At 39.8% G+C, this 16741-nt stretch overlaps 1 protein-coding gene across 10 annotated transcripts in view; it reads left to right on the forward strand.

Moving 5' to 3' along the window:
• LOC137300532 (myomegalin-like) overlaps positions 1-16741 on the forward strand; it is a 109138-nt gene that overhangs the window by 72102 nt on the left and 20295 nt on the right. For 9 of the 10 annotated variants that reach the window (XM_067969656.1, XM_067969658.1, XM_067969657.1 and 6 more), the window contains 6 exons: positions 1931-1982; positions 4615-4752; positions 5705-5952; positions 8434-8574; positions 10892-11227; positions 15691-15816. In XM_067969656.1, the coding sequence (XP_067825757.1) occupies positions 1931-1982; positions 4615-4752; positions 5705-5952; positions 8434-8574; positions 10892-11227; positions 15691-15816 (1041 nt within the window). The remainder of the gene's footprint in view (positions 1-1930; positions 1983-4614; positions 4753-5704; positions 5953-8433; positions 8575-10891; positions 11228-15690; positions 15817-16741) is intronic. The other variant, XM_067969653.1, reaches the window with a different exon arrangement.

The raw sequence follows: 16741 nt of genomic DNA on the forward strand, positions 1-16741 counted from the left end.
AAGACTGAAGCCATAATTTTTGGCCCCCGCCATACTTCGCTGCCTTGCCACTGCCTCCAATCCACTCCCTGGCCACCTGCTCAGGTTGCACCAGAATATGCAAAACCTTGGTGTTCTGTTCAACCCAGAGCTGAGCTTCAAACTCCACATCCTTTCCATCACCAAAATTATTTGAGTACACTCTACGACATCGCTTGTTTCTGTCCCTGCCTTGCACCTAATGCAGTTGAAACCATTATCTCAATTTCCCAATGTTGTCTTTACCAGCCTCCACCCTCCTTCTCGGCCTCCCATCCTCCATGTCCAAAAACTCAAACTTGTTCAACATTCAGCTACCTTTACCATGCCCTCGACCACATTAAATTTAAAATCCTCATCCTCGACGCCACCCTATGCTGTGGCATTCTATCTTCCCTTTCTTCTTCTGGTCTTACAACTCTGGCCTTTTATTGTGCATCTCCTTTCCCTAAGCCCCATCATCAGTGGCAGAGCCTTCAGCTACCTTGACCCTAATCTTTAGAATTCACTGCCTAAAACCGCCTGCTTATCTCCACCTCCTTAAAAACCTTCTCTAAACCCATCTTTTCAACTAAGCTTTTAGTCACTTCCTCTAAACCTTTCACCATTGCTTTGCATTTTCTACTTCGTGTTTAAAGGCACTATATAAATGGAAGTTATCTGTTCCACTTGTCTTTTGGCCTTTCACTTAAAATTAACAGTGTACTGAAAACCCATCACAAATCCTTATTAAGAGCAGGAACAAAAGACTTTGGAAGCAGCTGATCATTACATGAGGTACATTCACATTATTATGAGGTATAAACTTCAACAAACATAAAAAATTGGCTCTAGAAAAAAGAGGGAGTGTAAAATGGGGCCATTAAAAGATTAAAAATAGAAAAACATTAGGAATTGCAATGCAATTCATTTTGAAAGCCATTTTCTTGAATTTGAGGTTGTTCCCCTGTTTGCCCACCATACTTTGTTTTTTGAAGAGGCACTTGAATTGGGAGCTACTTGTACATTAATTTTTCTCAGCAATTTTAATACTGTGGACTAAACACAATATCACCTAGATAATATCCAAAATGCTGACTCTGCCTTTTGTCCTGAAGTATGTTACCAATAAGTGTAAAACAAGTCTCTGTTTCTTTTCTTCCTTCTCTCTGTCTCTATTTCCTACTAAGATTGCTATTCTTAAAAATTAACTGTTTTTTTTCTAAACTAAGACGAAGGGCCAAGGTCAATTTGTGGATTAGATGTGCAAATTTATAGTTTTGGGTTATCCAATTTCTCTCCAGAATGTGACATAGATGTTTTTAGTTGTTAAGTGAATTAAGACTTTACTGTGGAGTGGTTCAGTAGCTAAATGCAAGGGTGTTAAGCTCATAAGAGAATGGAATTAGACTCTGTTTGAATTGACATTTGTACTTAAGGTTACTTCATACTTAGCCAGAATGCATGTAGGAGGGAAGAGAAATAGCCTGTATTATTCAAATATGCTTAGAAGAAATTAACAGTGGGCTGATCAATCCTCACTAAGGATGAAATTGCAAATACTAGGATGGGAATCATTTTACAATAAAAGCACTTTTTTATGTAAATCAAATGATGTAACAGCACAATCTGAAATTTCCTGATGCAAGTATTATTAAAACAGATGAAAAGCATCAAATATTTGATATCAGTCAGAGTTTATACATCAGTTTATACATTTTTTGAACCTATTTTGTTCTACCCTGTTTCTCTAACTATCATTATATAATGAACATTTATTTAATAGATTTCTATTTTTTTATGGCTGTTGGTATTTTAAATTTTATGGGTTTCATAATGGACTAAAAATATTTAAAATTAAATATGCCTATTTAAATTTGTACTGAAGTAACCTACATTTTCTGCTTCCTTCCCTATTCTTTATGTATTGCAGGTGAAGTATCTTCTGTTGGTGGAGACAACACACTACTTGATTTCTCTCAAAGGTAAAATATAAACAAAATATAGATACATGGCTTTCAAAAACCATGATTTGGCACTCTTCATTCATTTTAACTCAGCCCAATTTGACGTGTTATCCAGCTACTAAATCGAGGTTAATCTGTACTATTCACTTATAAGCTACCTCTGTTTAAAAAGGACATTGGTGTGCTGATAGGTGTACAGTGATGATTTATTTTGAGACTTTGAAGAGACACAGTATCTTTCCTAATAATCTGAAATATCAAATATATTAATTATATTGAAGTTGTTTCATTTGTCCTGGATGTTTGATTTAATATGCAGCAGGCTGATTTAAAGGCGTAATGAAACTTGACAATAGTCATTTGCATTGTTTTATTTGCAATCTTACTAAAGTATTAATGGTTTAGCAAGTGTATCTGATTTCACTACATAAGCAAATCCTATTTCTAAAGGAATCCTCATGTAATAGGTGCCCAAATAGGAGTCTCTTTTTTGACATTGAAACATTGCATCCATGCCAGCTCTTTTCAGTGCAATAGTGAGCCTATTATATTTACACTGCTTTACTGGGAAAATGGGGCAACACAGCAGGGGCAGACAGCCATCTCTGCTGTCAGGGCTCCAAAAACGCAGGCATAATGATACTGTTGGAAGTGGAAAAAGAACATTACTCGACACAAACTCAGTAATGTAAGCTTTTTTACCAACTTGATTAAATCTAGCCACAAGAAAAATCCGTATCATAGCCAGCAGTTTGTTAACCAATATATCAGTCATTTTTACCTGCAAATTTATAAATTAACTATCAAATAAATTTTCCGACTGATTCCCAGCTTTGTTGACAAAATAGCGACTAAATCACCCTATGCTATTGCATTGATGATGCAGTGAATTAGTTTTGGAAAAATCCAGGACTTTGTATACAATGTCATTGTTGGCAGCAGATTCACCATATTCAACAGCTAACAGATGTATCTTAGCAGTAACCTTCCCTGCTTGAGATGGGAAGGACAGTAGATAAGACCTTCACACAGTTTGGACAGCTCTTGCATGTGTCACAAAAGGAGTCCAGCATGTATCCCCTTCAATTTCCTCGTAAAATCCAGTGGTGGTAGTTAAACTAGACTTGGCTGCATTGTAATTTTAAAAACTTGCATTTGTGTTTTTGCATCTTTCATTTCAAGAAACGTGGTAATGTGACAGTGTTAATTTTAACATGTTAAATGCATCAGCAGTTTCTTAAACCAATTATCTCGAATTTTAATGATGAATTCATTTTTGAACTCTAGCAGATAACTTCTCACCAATCACTTTTTAATCATTGCCATAGAAATAGAGCAATATGAGTAATGCAACCACATCACTTTCCAAACCTCAATGTAGTTAGTGTTGTGTGTAGATTGTCACTTTCTTCAAAAAAATTAATCAAGTTTTTTGTAAAAGAAAAAGCCATGCCAGAAGAATTCCATGCTTGAACTATAAATCTAACCTTCCCCTCAAATGTAAAAATTCATTGGCTGTCCAACTGAATATGGATGAGAGAGAAAATCTAAAGTACGAAAATGGGTCAGGACTAGAGAGGATAGGAGAGAGATCCAAATGGCAGGTTCTAATGAAGCTGACATTATATTTCTCACTCTAGTTTTCAAGAGTTTAAATTGTACAGATACAAATAATCACAATTAGTAGAGTAAGCCGAGGAGTGAATGATGGCAACAACTACTTTTAAAATCTTTACACTGCTTACCTGTAATACTTCCCTGTTTTCAGTTATTTGGGTTATTTATCTCATTGCTGTCAAACTGCAAAAAACACATTGCTGGAGAGAAATAAGTAATGCAAATCTAAATTATGTTCTTTTAGTAGAACAGCTCGAGGTCTTATTAACAGATTTACATTATAGCACAAAATTTTTTATCGAGAGGTGTAATTTGTATTTTTTCCCCTCTGTTGCAGTGCTTCAGAGGAAGGGAAAAATTGTATTTCGTGGCAGAGTAAAATGTAGGAGTATTTTTAAAAAGGATCCATTGTATATTACTGCTAATATGAGTAGTTTGAGGTAGATGCTGTTACAGCTAGTATGATTAAATGGAACAATCTGCTGAGGCTAAGAGCTGCACACTAATCCTAATGCATTTATTAATCTCGTACCACTGTTCTTAAGATAACAGATCCTCTGAATGCTGAACAGTGGTGTTCTTAAAGCAATAGAAATGATTCTGTATTCTCCATTCATTGGTGCACTGAAGAATGTATGAAAAAAAGCAGCACTAAAATTGTGTATGTGAAATGTTGATAAAAGTGGCTCAGTAACCTGACTACGGGAAAATGGAGGTCGGTTGATGTGTAGATGAGCTGCCTGATATCTTCTACTAATGTTTTGAAAGTTACTGCCATCGCTAAAGCTTTTCAATTAGAACTTCAGTTCTTTTACTTTACTTTGTGTACGGTAAAGACAAAAATGGACTAGTTTTTTGGGGGTGAAGTTTTTCTGTATAAGAACACTGCATTGTCACTTTCCATGCCTGCACAAGTGCCTTGGACTTATCTAGGACAAGCTTTTGGCTTCTGGCATGCATTTAATGCAACAAGCATGCTATCCAAATTTAGTCCCATCTACCGAGAGTCTCTTTTCTCCTTCTCTTTGGCTAGTCCTCACAGCCTACAGTATGAAATTCTCTACCTTCGAAAGCAGCTAGAAAGTGAGCGCAAACAGTTGCACAAGCAGCTGAATGATCTTCTGCGTGAGAATCAGGCCTTGTCACGGGCAACTAAAGAACAACTTGAGCAGTAAGTTTATTTAATTAATGTGGGTTACATTAATGCGGGTTAAGATCTTTTAGTGTTTTACTATTGAAGCAATTCATTAAGACACGAATATCTTTGTTATAAATTTACAGCTGAATATTCTGCTTGGAGGAATGCCTTGGAAGTATAGACTTCGTAGTTTATGAACTTCGCATTAAATTCTGATGCAGGCACTGCCAATGCGTTTGTATAGATTAGGGTCCAACTTATCTGTGTGGTTCAGCTACTCGCTGGCTAAACTATTAGGGGAGTTGAGAGTTTTATAATCCAAACACAGAATTAAGACTTGTAATCTAAATTTCAACTGCTATTCGAACTCAAGTGTTTAAACTGAAGATATAAATGTAACAAGTTAGACATTGGCACGAGGAGTCTGGAGAAAGATCAGTGTTGGTGTGGGAAGTTACTGGATTATGTCACTTTTGCCTGGTCTCTGAGGGAGGTTTTGTAGTGGAATTAGCATAGAATCTTCTGCCTTCATATTCATTCAGGGGTTTTGTGGGGAGATTCTGTTCTAGATGATGACTTCATGGGGTGAGCTTAGTCCATGTGGTGACTCAATGGCATATTAATACCTGTACATACCATCTGAAGTTTGGGAGGCTAAGACCTCTGTCTTTGAGGTCTGAACATGCCCATGGGAATTTTGCTCGTCAGTATCCCAAAACCTGTACAATTTTTTTTCTTAAAAGTAAATGAGATCCTGCCAATGAATGTCCCAAGTAACATTTGGTAATGATCAGCTGGGTGGTTTCAAAATTGTCATCAGGAGAAAATTGAAGTGCTGCAGTCCTTTAATTTGTTGCTCACTCAACATACTTCCTTTTTTTTCCCTTATGCTTCATGTACAGAAGTGTAAATTTAAATCTAAGTTACAGGGAAGTAAAGGATTTTATGTACAAAGCATTTAATCTGACCAATTTTTCTTCTGCAGACTTGCAAAAGAGGTGCAGGAAAAGAACAGAATCATTTACTGCCTGCAGCAACAGTTAAGGGGTCAATCACATGCGCCGTCCACCAGCCAAGTCTCTTCAGATTCTGAGATATATGATAGGAATTCTGTCAGTTCACATGAAAGTCAATCAACCACATCTGAGCCGCCACTCATTGGTGAAAACTCAAGTAAGGGCCGTGGTAGTAAACAGCAGAGTTTTCAGAGGAGACTTTCACATAAGTCATCAGGTGAGTTGCATTCTAGCTTAGAAGTGCGAAATTTTCAAATTTGAGCAAATAATTCATCAGCGATTTAATATCATTGGGGGTAATCTTATTCTGTTGAAAAATTTCTTGAAAGGTTTTCTTAAATAAGGTCTCGAAGAACTTGTATTTTTATAAAGCGCTTTTCACATCCTCAGGACATCCCAAAGCACTTCACAGCTAATTAAGTACTTTTGAAGCGTAGTCACAGTTGTAATGTAGGCAAACACGGCAGCCAATTTACAAACAGAAAGGTCTCGCAAACAGCAATGACATAAGTGACCACTCAAGTTTTTTTATAGTGATGTTGGTTGAGAGATATTTGGAGAACTGTCTTGCTGTTTCGATGATGAATAAGAATGTTTAGTGGCTCCATTTTTTTTCTCTAGACCTAGCATTTCACAGATATGTCATCAGCTTCTTTATAAATGAGCATTTTCTTATTTAAAAATAATTGCTTTTCCAAACATTATAAGCTGTTTTCACCTCTATACAAAACGCTTCCAGAATTAAAAATGTCCTACTTTCCAAAATGTTCTGTTAAATTTTTCCTGTGCCCGACATTTGTTCTGATACCCATGTGAATTTTGAGGTGTGTATAATTCCTCCACTTTTAATTTTATGAATATGAAATAGCTTGGTGTTGTAGTTTGTGACTGCTTTGATGCATTATGCCACTAACTTATGGGATAAACCCTGCAGTTCCACACATGGTGATGCTCTGATTGTGAGTTGCTGTTGGAGAGGTGGGATGTAAATCAGAGCTTGCAGAGATCACCTTTTTGCAGTTGCTTAGGATTTAAAAGGAAAGAAAATAAAACTTAAAGATGACAATTAAAACCTAATTCATGTTCTGAAACTTTAAAGTACCATATTGACTGACACAAATGATGCAGGTTAAAAGATAGAAAATTAAATGATGTACAATATTCCTTTAACTTCCCTTCCTCCGAATGACCTGTTATTAAGTGGGCTTAAGTGTATACTACAGTTTCTTATCTATGGGAATACCTACTGAATATCAAGGAGAAATATGTGAATATTGGAAATACAGGAGTCTTAAATATTCCTATATTGGTGTTCAATAGGGGAAGAACAAATCAGTGTGTATAAGCCGAGATATCTCTCCCATGTAATACCCAAAATTGCCTCCTTTTTATCTTGTAAGGAAGGTGAAGTAGCCCAATGCAAGGGGGCAGATTTTGTTAATCATGGCACTGGTGATGGATATGATAAAAATGAGACTAATAACTGAGGCATTCCTTTCAATAGAAAATATTGTTATTCTCTGACATTGATAAAGTAACAATCTATAATGTATTGTCCCGAAAGCCTTCAATAGACTTTTACAAAGCAAGTCCTGAAAGTTCAGCTGGGGTAGTTTTTCCATCATGATTGAGAAGCTACATAATTTATTGTTATTTAATCTGTGTGATGCTGTTCAAGTGGAAACAAAATACAATATGATTGAAATTCTTTAGTAATGGCATGTGAGAGAGTTCAGAAGGACTCCACTATTTGCAGTTGCACCACTTGATTTGTGTCACTTAGAAGTAAAATACTTACTAATGTCAACTTTAGAAGGTAGCTTCTTTTTTTACTATAGTTTAAATAGGCCGAGGTCCCTTAAATTAAAGCAATTGCTTCTACTTTCAAAGTGCAAACTCAAACTCATATTTGTTATGGAATGAGAATCTATGACCAGAAAATGAACTGTGAAGAGGTAAAACCAGTTACAGTTATGCATGGTGCTGTAATGTGTGGAAAATGGAGGAAAATTGTTAAAGCTGCTAAGCAGGAATGTAAAGGTACAGTGATGTGTACTAATAAAGAAAGTACTGTAATTGAGTTCAGCGGGTTTCTAAATATTTAACTGCTAGTAAAGTAATGTTTTTGTATGAACATCATACTTTTTCAATGTAGTTTGTAAACATCAGTTGCCATTTGGAGAAGTTATGTAAAGTTACCTAAAGAAGTTACCGAAATGTAAGTTTCTAGGAAATTTTCTGATCTTTCAAAACTGTAGTTTGACCCATTTTAATGTGGACACAATGACTTTAACTATTCTTCCAGAGGCATTCCTTTTGTTCCGATAGATTTTCTAATTCCACTGTAATAAATTTGTACGTGATAACAATTTTGTCGTTAAATTATGTAACGCACATTTCAAAATGTCTCTGGAATATAAATTGTGATGTTTAGTCCACCATACTGTCATTTCAGAATGCTGTACTGTAGGACAATACTGTTAGTGAAAGCTAAAGCTGAACCCTGCTTTATTTATTTAGTATGAAGTGTGTGGTTACAGTATTACCAATTCTTACTTTGCTTCCACTGGATCGAGAGAATAGAACCAAAAAGAATCCGGAAGTGCATATTTGGACCTGTAGATGTGAATATTTAAAAATGTAGTGTAGCATATGCCAAGGTTGTGTTGTAAACCTTTTTAATGTCGTGCTTCACTAGACGTTGTCAAATACCAACCTTCTCCAAGTGGTCTCTCAACAACTAATGCGAACACGAGCCTGCAGAGTGATCCACAGAATGAAGGAGTGAGGATGAGATCTGGGCTTTCCACGTCTCCAGATGGAAAGGCACAACTTCTAGGTTTGTACTTATTTATGTTCATGCAGATGTTCTGGATACCATGGTTTTAATGTTTAGAATACTATCTAGAGATATTGAAGAGGCTGATCATTTTTTTTGAAAGAAGGGATTGTAAAATTTCAATATATATTTGAACACCTTTTCTGCTCTTCCACCCCCTCCCTCTCCCCACTAAGCCATTAGGGAAGCCATAAGTGTTTTATTTCCTCCTTTGATGACAATACTCATGGCATCCACTCAAGCACATTTGCTGCCAATCTGCTCTAAGTTGAATAACAGTCTTTCAATAATGCTGCATTTACATTGGGCTTGGGATCAGACTATCCAGCACCATTTTCAGTTACTTCCTGAACCAGTTAGTGTAAATGATTGTGAACAGCCAACTCATTAGTTTGGCACTCCCAGTGTGTGACCATTGTATGTGTGAGTTGTCAGCAGAATCATGTGTAATTATGTCATAATATTGGGATTCTGAGCATGGATGCATGTTTTAAACCACAAAAAAGTATGCAGTCCTGAAGTAATGCATTACAACCTTAAGATAGCGACATGCATGAGTTAAGTGTACAGTTTTAGCACATTGCCAGACCCAGCCACTATTTCAGGATTTTTTTTTGGAAATTAGAAATTGTTGTGGACATTTTTCAGATAAAGCATGCTAAAATGTTCAAGTAACATGATATAAAGTCAATGAGGGTAATTTTAACTTTTGGTGGTAGTGTAAAACAGGCAATATCTGATCGGCTGCCTGTTAGACACCTCTCCTAGACAATTACACTAGGTCACCTGGGCAACACTCTTCTCAATACCTTTTTCTCAAGGCATGAACAGACATTGCTATTCTACCCCACACCATTTTAAGTAGCAAAAGTTAGATTTCTATCACAATAGATCCTCATCCTTTGAGTTGGCCAGTGCACAGAGAGTGTTGTCCAAGCTACAAGGACCGGGTAAAAGTGAGAGTTAGCCTAGTTCCAATTTTCATCCTGCAAAATCCACATATCTTGGCACATCTTTCAGCACTAATGCTTTTAATACCAGTCCATTCCATATACAGCTCATTTGCAATTGACTGGATTCTGTTGATTGCTTTATGCCTCATAATTACTTATACTGTAGTTACTTATTTATTTGTCATAATGCTCATGCCAAGGGCTTTTACAGAGTTCTTGGCAATTCTCATTTCATTTCTGAAATCTACAACATCATAGAAGGTTTTACTACACTTGAAGGTGAAATTGTGAAGTCATTGCTGCACCTTTTTAATGAATTTTTACATTTTGTTTATGCCGAGTTTCTTAACTTTTTATTTGGGAAATTTGTGTTTTTTAAAACTTTGTTTATACCAGTACCAATTTCAGAGCATTGACTAACAATTGTGGCTGAGGTGAGGGGGATACAGAAAATACCAACACTTTCACCACCTGTACCACTTTCAAATTCAGCTCGTATTGCCCTCATTTCAGGTCCTTGTCCTTCTAATGGGTTAGAGTGTCTATCTGTGCTCTAAGTAGGGATTTGAAAAATGAAGCTTATTTCTATATGTATTGATTAGCAGTTCACTGACTCAGAATTATTTTGTGTGTGATGTCACCTGAGCAGCAATTGCAGTATTCACCTTTTGGACTATGTGCAGTGAAAACATAAACATGTTTATAAAGAATGTGTTCATGATTTGCTATACATTGCACATGCAAGAATTCTTCCCACTGGTGAGCAATGCACAGTGGGAAGAATTCTGCACAGTGGTGTGGCTTTGAGCATAACTTTTTTTTCATATGTTTTTGAACTTATTAGGGAAAAGTGCTTCCTCCTGAAGTAATCTTATAAAGTGTAAATATCGCCATCAGGATTCCTTTTAAAATTAAATTGCTACAAAGAATTATAATCGGTGAAGCTTTTTTTAAAATTGACAATCTTTGGTGCATTTAAAGTGTTGAACAACCTTTGGGGGGGTGGGGGGAGCGGGAGGAAAGGGAGTTACTGAACCTGACAGCGTGAGGGAGCTAAATTAACTTCTATCAGAGATCATCATTAGAGTGAACTTTGGCTTCAGCTTCCTTGCATACTTCTGAGTTTTTTCTGTTGATGGTACATTTGCTGTGTAATTAAATTATATTTATTTAAACAAATCCAATCCTAATGGCATTAAATTGAGATTTCTTTGGAATTGTTTAATTTTTTCCACAATGGGGTAGTGAAATGGTTGTCTTTAAACATTGATTTTCAGATTAATCATCATGTAATTCTCAATCCCTTCAGTTGTGTCTCAAGAAAAGATGGGTCATTTTTTATTTTTTGTCTTCCTACAATACAGCGAATGTGGATGGAATCCCAGTGCCACAAGAAGTTTTGCCTACTAGTGACGGGCCAATTGAGTATGCCAGTGCTCAAACATCCTTGCTTAATCAAACATTGTTTGAGCTCCAGAGAGAGAACTCTACACTTCGAGAGCAGCTGATGAACAAGGAAGATCTGAATGAGACACTACGGACAGAACTTGACTTGCATCGCTCCATTTTGACAGAGAAACAACAAAATGTTGATGACCTAACTGCCCATTCACCTAATTACAGTGACCGTTCTTTAACAGCAAACAAGCTAACTGCAACTTCCACAGAGCCAAAACAAGATCCAGGCCTAAGTGCTGCAGGTAATAATGTTTTTATTTATTAACAACTTGAATTTATTAGTAACAAACTTGCATTTATTATTTTGCATCTTTATTATTTAAAAAAATGTTTGAAGCACTTCACAGGTAGGCATAAGGATAACTGGCACTGAGCCAGGAAGGGAGATTCTTGAAGAGAGTGAGAAGGCAAAAGTTTTCTGGAGTGAATTTAAAAATCTGAGCAAGGCAGTTGAATGCTTTGCCACCAGTGGAGGAGTGAAGCAAGAGGGTGATGCATAAAAGGCTAGAATCAAAGGCATGTTGTGTTCAGACGGGATATAGGGCTGGAGGAAATTGCATAGATAGGGTGGGGCTAGGCCATGGAGTGATTTAAAGATGACGGAGGATTTTAAATTTAATAGACTGGGGGATGGTGTGCCAATGTAGGTCAGCGAGGACAGTGGTGATGGTCGAGAAGGAATTAGTACAGGGCAAAAATCGTGCATCAGAGCTTTGGACAAGTTAGAGTTTATGGAAGGTGAAGGAGGGGAGGCCAGCAAGAAGATCTTTGCTTCATCAATACTTACCTGCTCCAATGTGAGAGAATTTCAACAGTGATGGGGCAGAGGCGGGTGGAAGTAAACGGTCTTACATAGAATTACACAAAATGTACAACACAGAAACAGGCCATTCGGCCCAACAGGTCCATGCCAGTGTTTATGCTCCACACGAGCAGTCTCCCGCCCTTCATCTAACCCCATCAACGTATCCTTCTATTCCTTTCTCCCTCGTGTGTTTACCTAGCTTCCCCTTAAATGCATCTATATTAGTCACCTCAACGGCTCCTTGTAGTAGAGTTCCACATTCTAACCACTCTCTGGGCAAAGAAGTTTCTCCTAAATTCCCTATTGGATTTATTAATGGCTGTCTTATAGTTATGGCCCCTAGTTCTGGTCTCTCCCACAAATGGAAACATCTTCTCTAAGTCTACCCTATCAAACCCTTTCATAATCTTAAAGACCTCTATCAAGTTACCTGTTAATCTTTTCTAAAGAGCCCCAGCCAGTTCAGTCTTTCTGATGGAAAGGATATGGGCCTCCATTTTAGCACCTGCTATCGGGTGCGTTCCTGGCTGGGGGGGCTCCGAAAATCAGGGAATCCCGGAGCGGGTCGGGAGCCCGGCTCCAACCCGCCCACTTCCGGGTTCTCCACAGACGCGCCGATGTGCGCGCGCAGCCCCCGCATGTGGGACTCCCGCAGGCAATTAAAGCCGGCGGGGTGCCACTTGAGACTATTTACCTAGGTATTTCAGGTCATTAACAGACCTGATTAAGGGAATATGTCAGGAGGGATTTTAGAAACAACTGGGACTGTTTCCCATACTGGGGGAAACACTCCCAGTTGAAATGGACGTGTCAGCCTGTGGCAGCTGCAAAGGTCCATTTGACAGGTGGGGTGGGGGGAGACCCTCACTCATTGCAGGAGGCCACTCTGTCACTTGGGACAAAGTTTGGCCTTCACCACCCTCCTCCTGACAATCAAATGCACCAACTTGCACACTTACCCCGGGGTCCAGAGACATGTACCTACCTTGCGGACCTCCTCAGATGTACATCTTCCGGATGGGGGCCGCCGAAGCTGCAGTCATGACCTCCTCGGAGGACGAACAGCCTCGCCGGCCAAGCCGTCCACCTCTGACACGTGGAGCTCCACAACACAGTGCTGTGACACGTCCACCTGCACAGCGGGAGGGAGGGCAACCGCAGAGAGAGATGCATCGCAGGGGGCACTACCCTCGCCACAGGGTCCACAGACCGAGGCTCAGCTTCCTGGGCCTCTCTGAGCAGCAGTGCACACGGCGGCTCAGAGTCACTCGACATGTAATCGTGGACATCTGCAGCCTCCTTGATGCCGAGCTGCTCCCGGCTGGCCCGAGCACCATCTTCTTACCTGTCGCTGTCAACGTTACCACTGCCCTCAACAACTTCTCCTCCACATCCTTCCAGGGTGCCACCGGGGACATCGCCGATGTCTCTCAGTCGTCTGCACAAAAGAGCCCTGCAAATACACCTACACCCACTTTGCAGTGACACAATGGGTGGCATCAGTTGTGGGTCTTCATTGTGATCCTCAGGGAAGGGCATTATTGCACAAACCAGACAAGATTCGCAAAGACGTGGCAGTAGTGGTGCCAATATAATATGTGATGTGAGTTGATCAGAAATTAAATATAAGTAAAAACCATGACAAACCCTCAAACACCCTTGTGCATCCCTTTCATGCTCACGACACGTTTGCCTTACGCTTCCTACTGCACATATGTGATGCATGCGCTGTGGCTGCAGCACAGGTAGTGACAGGTTGAGTGAGGCTGACCGTGAAAGAGATGTATGAGATAGAGCCATGCAATTGTATGAGGATTGGGATGAGTACTGGCGAGGTGAGTAAGTGCAGGTAAGATGAGGATGAGCTTTGAGTGGGTGTGAGAAGTGATGTGATAGAGTAGTGTTGGCAGTGCAGAAGGAGATGTGGGGTGGGGGCAGTGATGTGGCAGACGGAGTGTAGGGGAATGAGTAAGTGTACTCACTTTGGCTGACCTACTTAGGGCATTGCAGCGCCTCCTGCACTGTATGCAGGTGGGCAATATGTTGGTGGTGCAGGTGACCTCCTCTGCCACCTCGAGCCAGGCCTTCTTGGTGGCAGAGGCAGGCCGCTTCCTCCCGCCCGCCGGGGGGGGAAGATCTCTGTCCTCCCCCTCCTCCTCACCCCATCTAATGATACCTGGAGTGAGGCATCATTAAACTGGGAGCAGCCTTCCCCCTGGGCTGCTTCATGCTGTAATTTTTCCTATTTGCTGCAGCATCTGTCAGTGGAGGACTGCCCCTTTAAATAGAGCTCCTCCAGCTGTCAGAGCTTACTGCGCATGCGCAGTCCGCCTGACGCGCAGATCAGCAGCGGGGAACCCGGAAGACCAGGTAAGTGGATCCAGTTAGGCTGCTATCGCGCGTGGGGCAGACTGATTTCACTGGGCGCGTTACCCACGCGCCCAATAGCCCCCCCGCCGCAAACCCGCAGCCCTGGTAACATCGAGCCCATGAAGTCTTAAGCTCAGTTTCGGATCAAACAGGATACAAAGATTGCAAATGATCTGGTTTGGCCTGAGAGACTGGTCAAGTTGGAGGGCGAAATCTGTACCAAGGGAACAAGGTTTGTGGTAAGGGCCAAAGACACTAACATCAATCTGCCCAGTGTTGAACTGGAGAAAGTTATGATTCTTTCAAGTGTGGATGTCCGATAAGCAGCATGTACATGAGGAAGGGCCAAGGTGGATTCTTTGGAGACTCTGGAGGTTACAGTGTTGTTCTATTCCTACCTATCCGAATGTAGTCTGTGCATCTCCATGCTCCATCTTCCACCACCACCCTCCTCCTGACAAAGGAAGAGAGATCATGCACTGCAGTGACAATCACACAGGATGTAGTTTGTGACTTTGATTGGGGCTGTTTTGTTTCGGGAAGCTGGACTAGAGGGATATGAACACGGAGTTTTGGGAGAGATTGGGCATGAAGCTGGTAGGTAACACTTTTTTGAGGACTTTTTAAAAAAAAGAAAGGGAGGTGATAGTTGGTGAGGACAAATATCCCAAGTGTGGATGTTTTTGAGGAGGAAGATGATCACAGTGGATTTGAAGGGAGAGGACAGTCAATGAAGAGGGGGAACCATTAAATATGTCAGCTAACATGGGGACTAAGTTGGCTGGTCAGGAGTTGAGTGGAAGGGGATCAAGGAAGTAGGAGGTAGGTCTCGTGGATAATATGGGCTTGGACAGGGCAGAGGAAGATGGGGTCCTCACTGCCAAAAGACTGAGGTTCAGGGCTAGAGTAAATGGTGGCAGACTGGAGAGAATGCTGGGGGGGGGGAGGTGAAGGGAAATGCAGCAGAGGCATCTATACAGCTGATTTCAATCTTGATGAGGAAATGTGTGAGCGCCTCGCACTTAGTGCTTTCATTAATACAATTTTTTAAATATGTGTGTGTATATACGCAATATAAAAATGTTTGATTTTGAAAAAAAAACGTCATTTTGTGAACACATCCCCCAACTATTTTAAGAAGGTAACTGAATAATTTGACAGACTACCATTAATGGTATTTAGTTACTGATGCTTCATCCGGTGTTTTGACGAATAACTGGAATGGAGAGGTGGAGCGAGGTGGCCTGCACTCATTTGCTCGACAGATTGATGCTGACTGACATGAGTTGTTATGAAATGGGTACAATTGAGGGGATTGCCTCTGCTGATGCCATCTAGTGTTTGCAGCAAATGAATGGCATATAGGGTTCTGTGTAAGAATAAAAGGATTTTAAAAAGCAAATTAAAAGCATGGAGATGATGTAAGGGAGTAACTTTGGTACTTCCCTGTATCGTTATCTTTTCATTTACTCACTTATTCATTTATTTTAGTGCGAATGATGTGCTAATTCCGACTATTTTTAATCTTAGACTTATTAGCAGAACACCTTCAAGAAATACGAAGTTTGCGGCAACGTTTGGAAGAATCTATCAGAAACAATGACCGGTTAAGACAACAGCTGGAACGTCAACTAGCTGAAGCTGAACATGATCCAGGTGAGCTGTACGTTTTGAACTTCCACCTAATATGGGATCAAAAACTTTAGTCTGGACTTGATTGCGTTTTCAGTGTCTAAAAGAAACCCAATTCTAAACATGGACGCCAGTTCAACAATGTATGTTACCATCTAAAATTCAATGTGGTGTTGAGGTCTAGTCTTTCCATCCCCAGCTAACATGGATCGTAAATGATACGAGAGGGCTTTAAACTAAAAAGGGTGGGAGTTCAGGTAAGGGTAAATTTATAAATCTAAAGAGTAAAGTCAAGGCCATAGAGCAGTGTAGCGATTTGGGTAAAGATAAGCAGTGTGTGTCAGGAAGGGACAGAGAGTTTAACGATAGTAGTGCATAGTAATAAAGGATGACAAAGTCATTAGTGAGAGAGGATTTTGGCTCGGAAGATAAGGAAGTAGAATCAGCATGGGTGGAGATAAGAAATAACAAGGGGCATAAAATACTGGCGAGGGTAGTTTATAGGCCCCCAACAGTATTTATATTGATGAACAGGATATTAATCAAGAAATAAGAGAAGCTTGTAACAAAGGTAATGCAATAATCGTGGGGGATTTCCATCTTCATATGGACTAGGCAAATCAAATTGGCAAAAGTACTTTGGAGGACGAGTTCATGGAATGCATTCAAGACAGTTTCGTAGAACAATACGTCCTGAAACCAACCAGGGAACAGGCTATTTTAGATCTTGTCTTGTGTAATTAGACAGGGTTAATTAGTAATCTCATAGTAAGGAATCCTTTGGGGAAGAGTGATCATAATATAATAGAATTTCACATTGAGTTTGAGAGTGACGTACTGAAGACCAAAACTAGAACCTTAAAACTTAAAGCCAATTACATAGGAATGAGGGACGAGTTGGTTAAGGCTGATTGGGAAATTAGATTAAAAGATATGAGGGTAGATAAAC

This window comes from Heptranchias perlo, chromosome 31, assembly GCF_035084215.1.
Source record: "Heptranchias perlo isolate sHepPer1 chromosome 31, sHepPer1.hap1, whole genome shotgun sequence".
Classification (NCBI taxonomy): Eukaryota; Metazoa; Chordata; class Chondrichthyes; order Hexanchiformes; family Hexanchidae; genus Heptranchias; species Heptranchias perlo.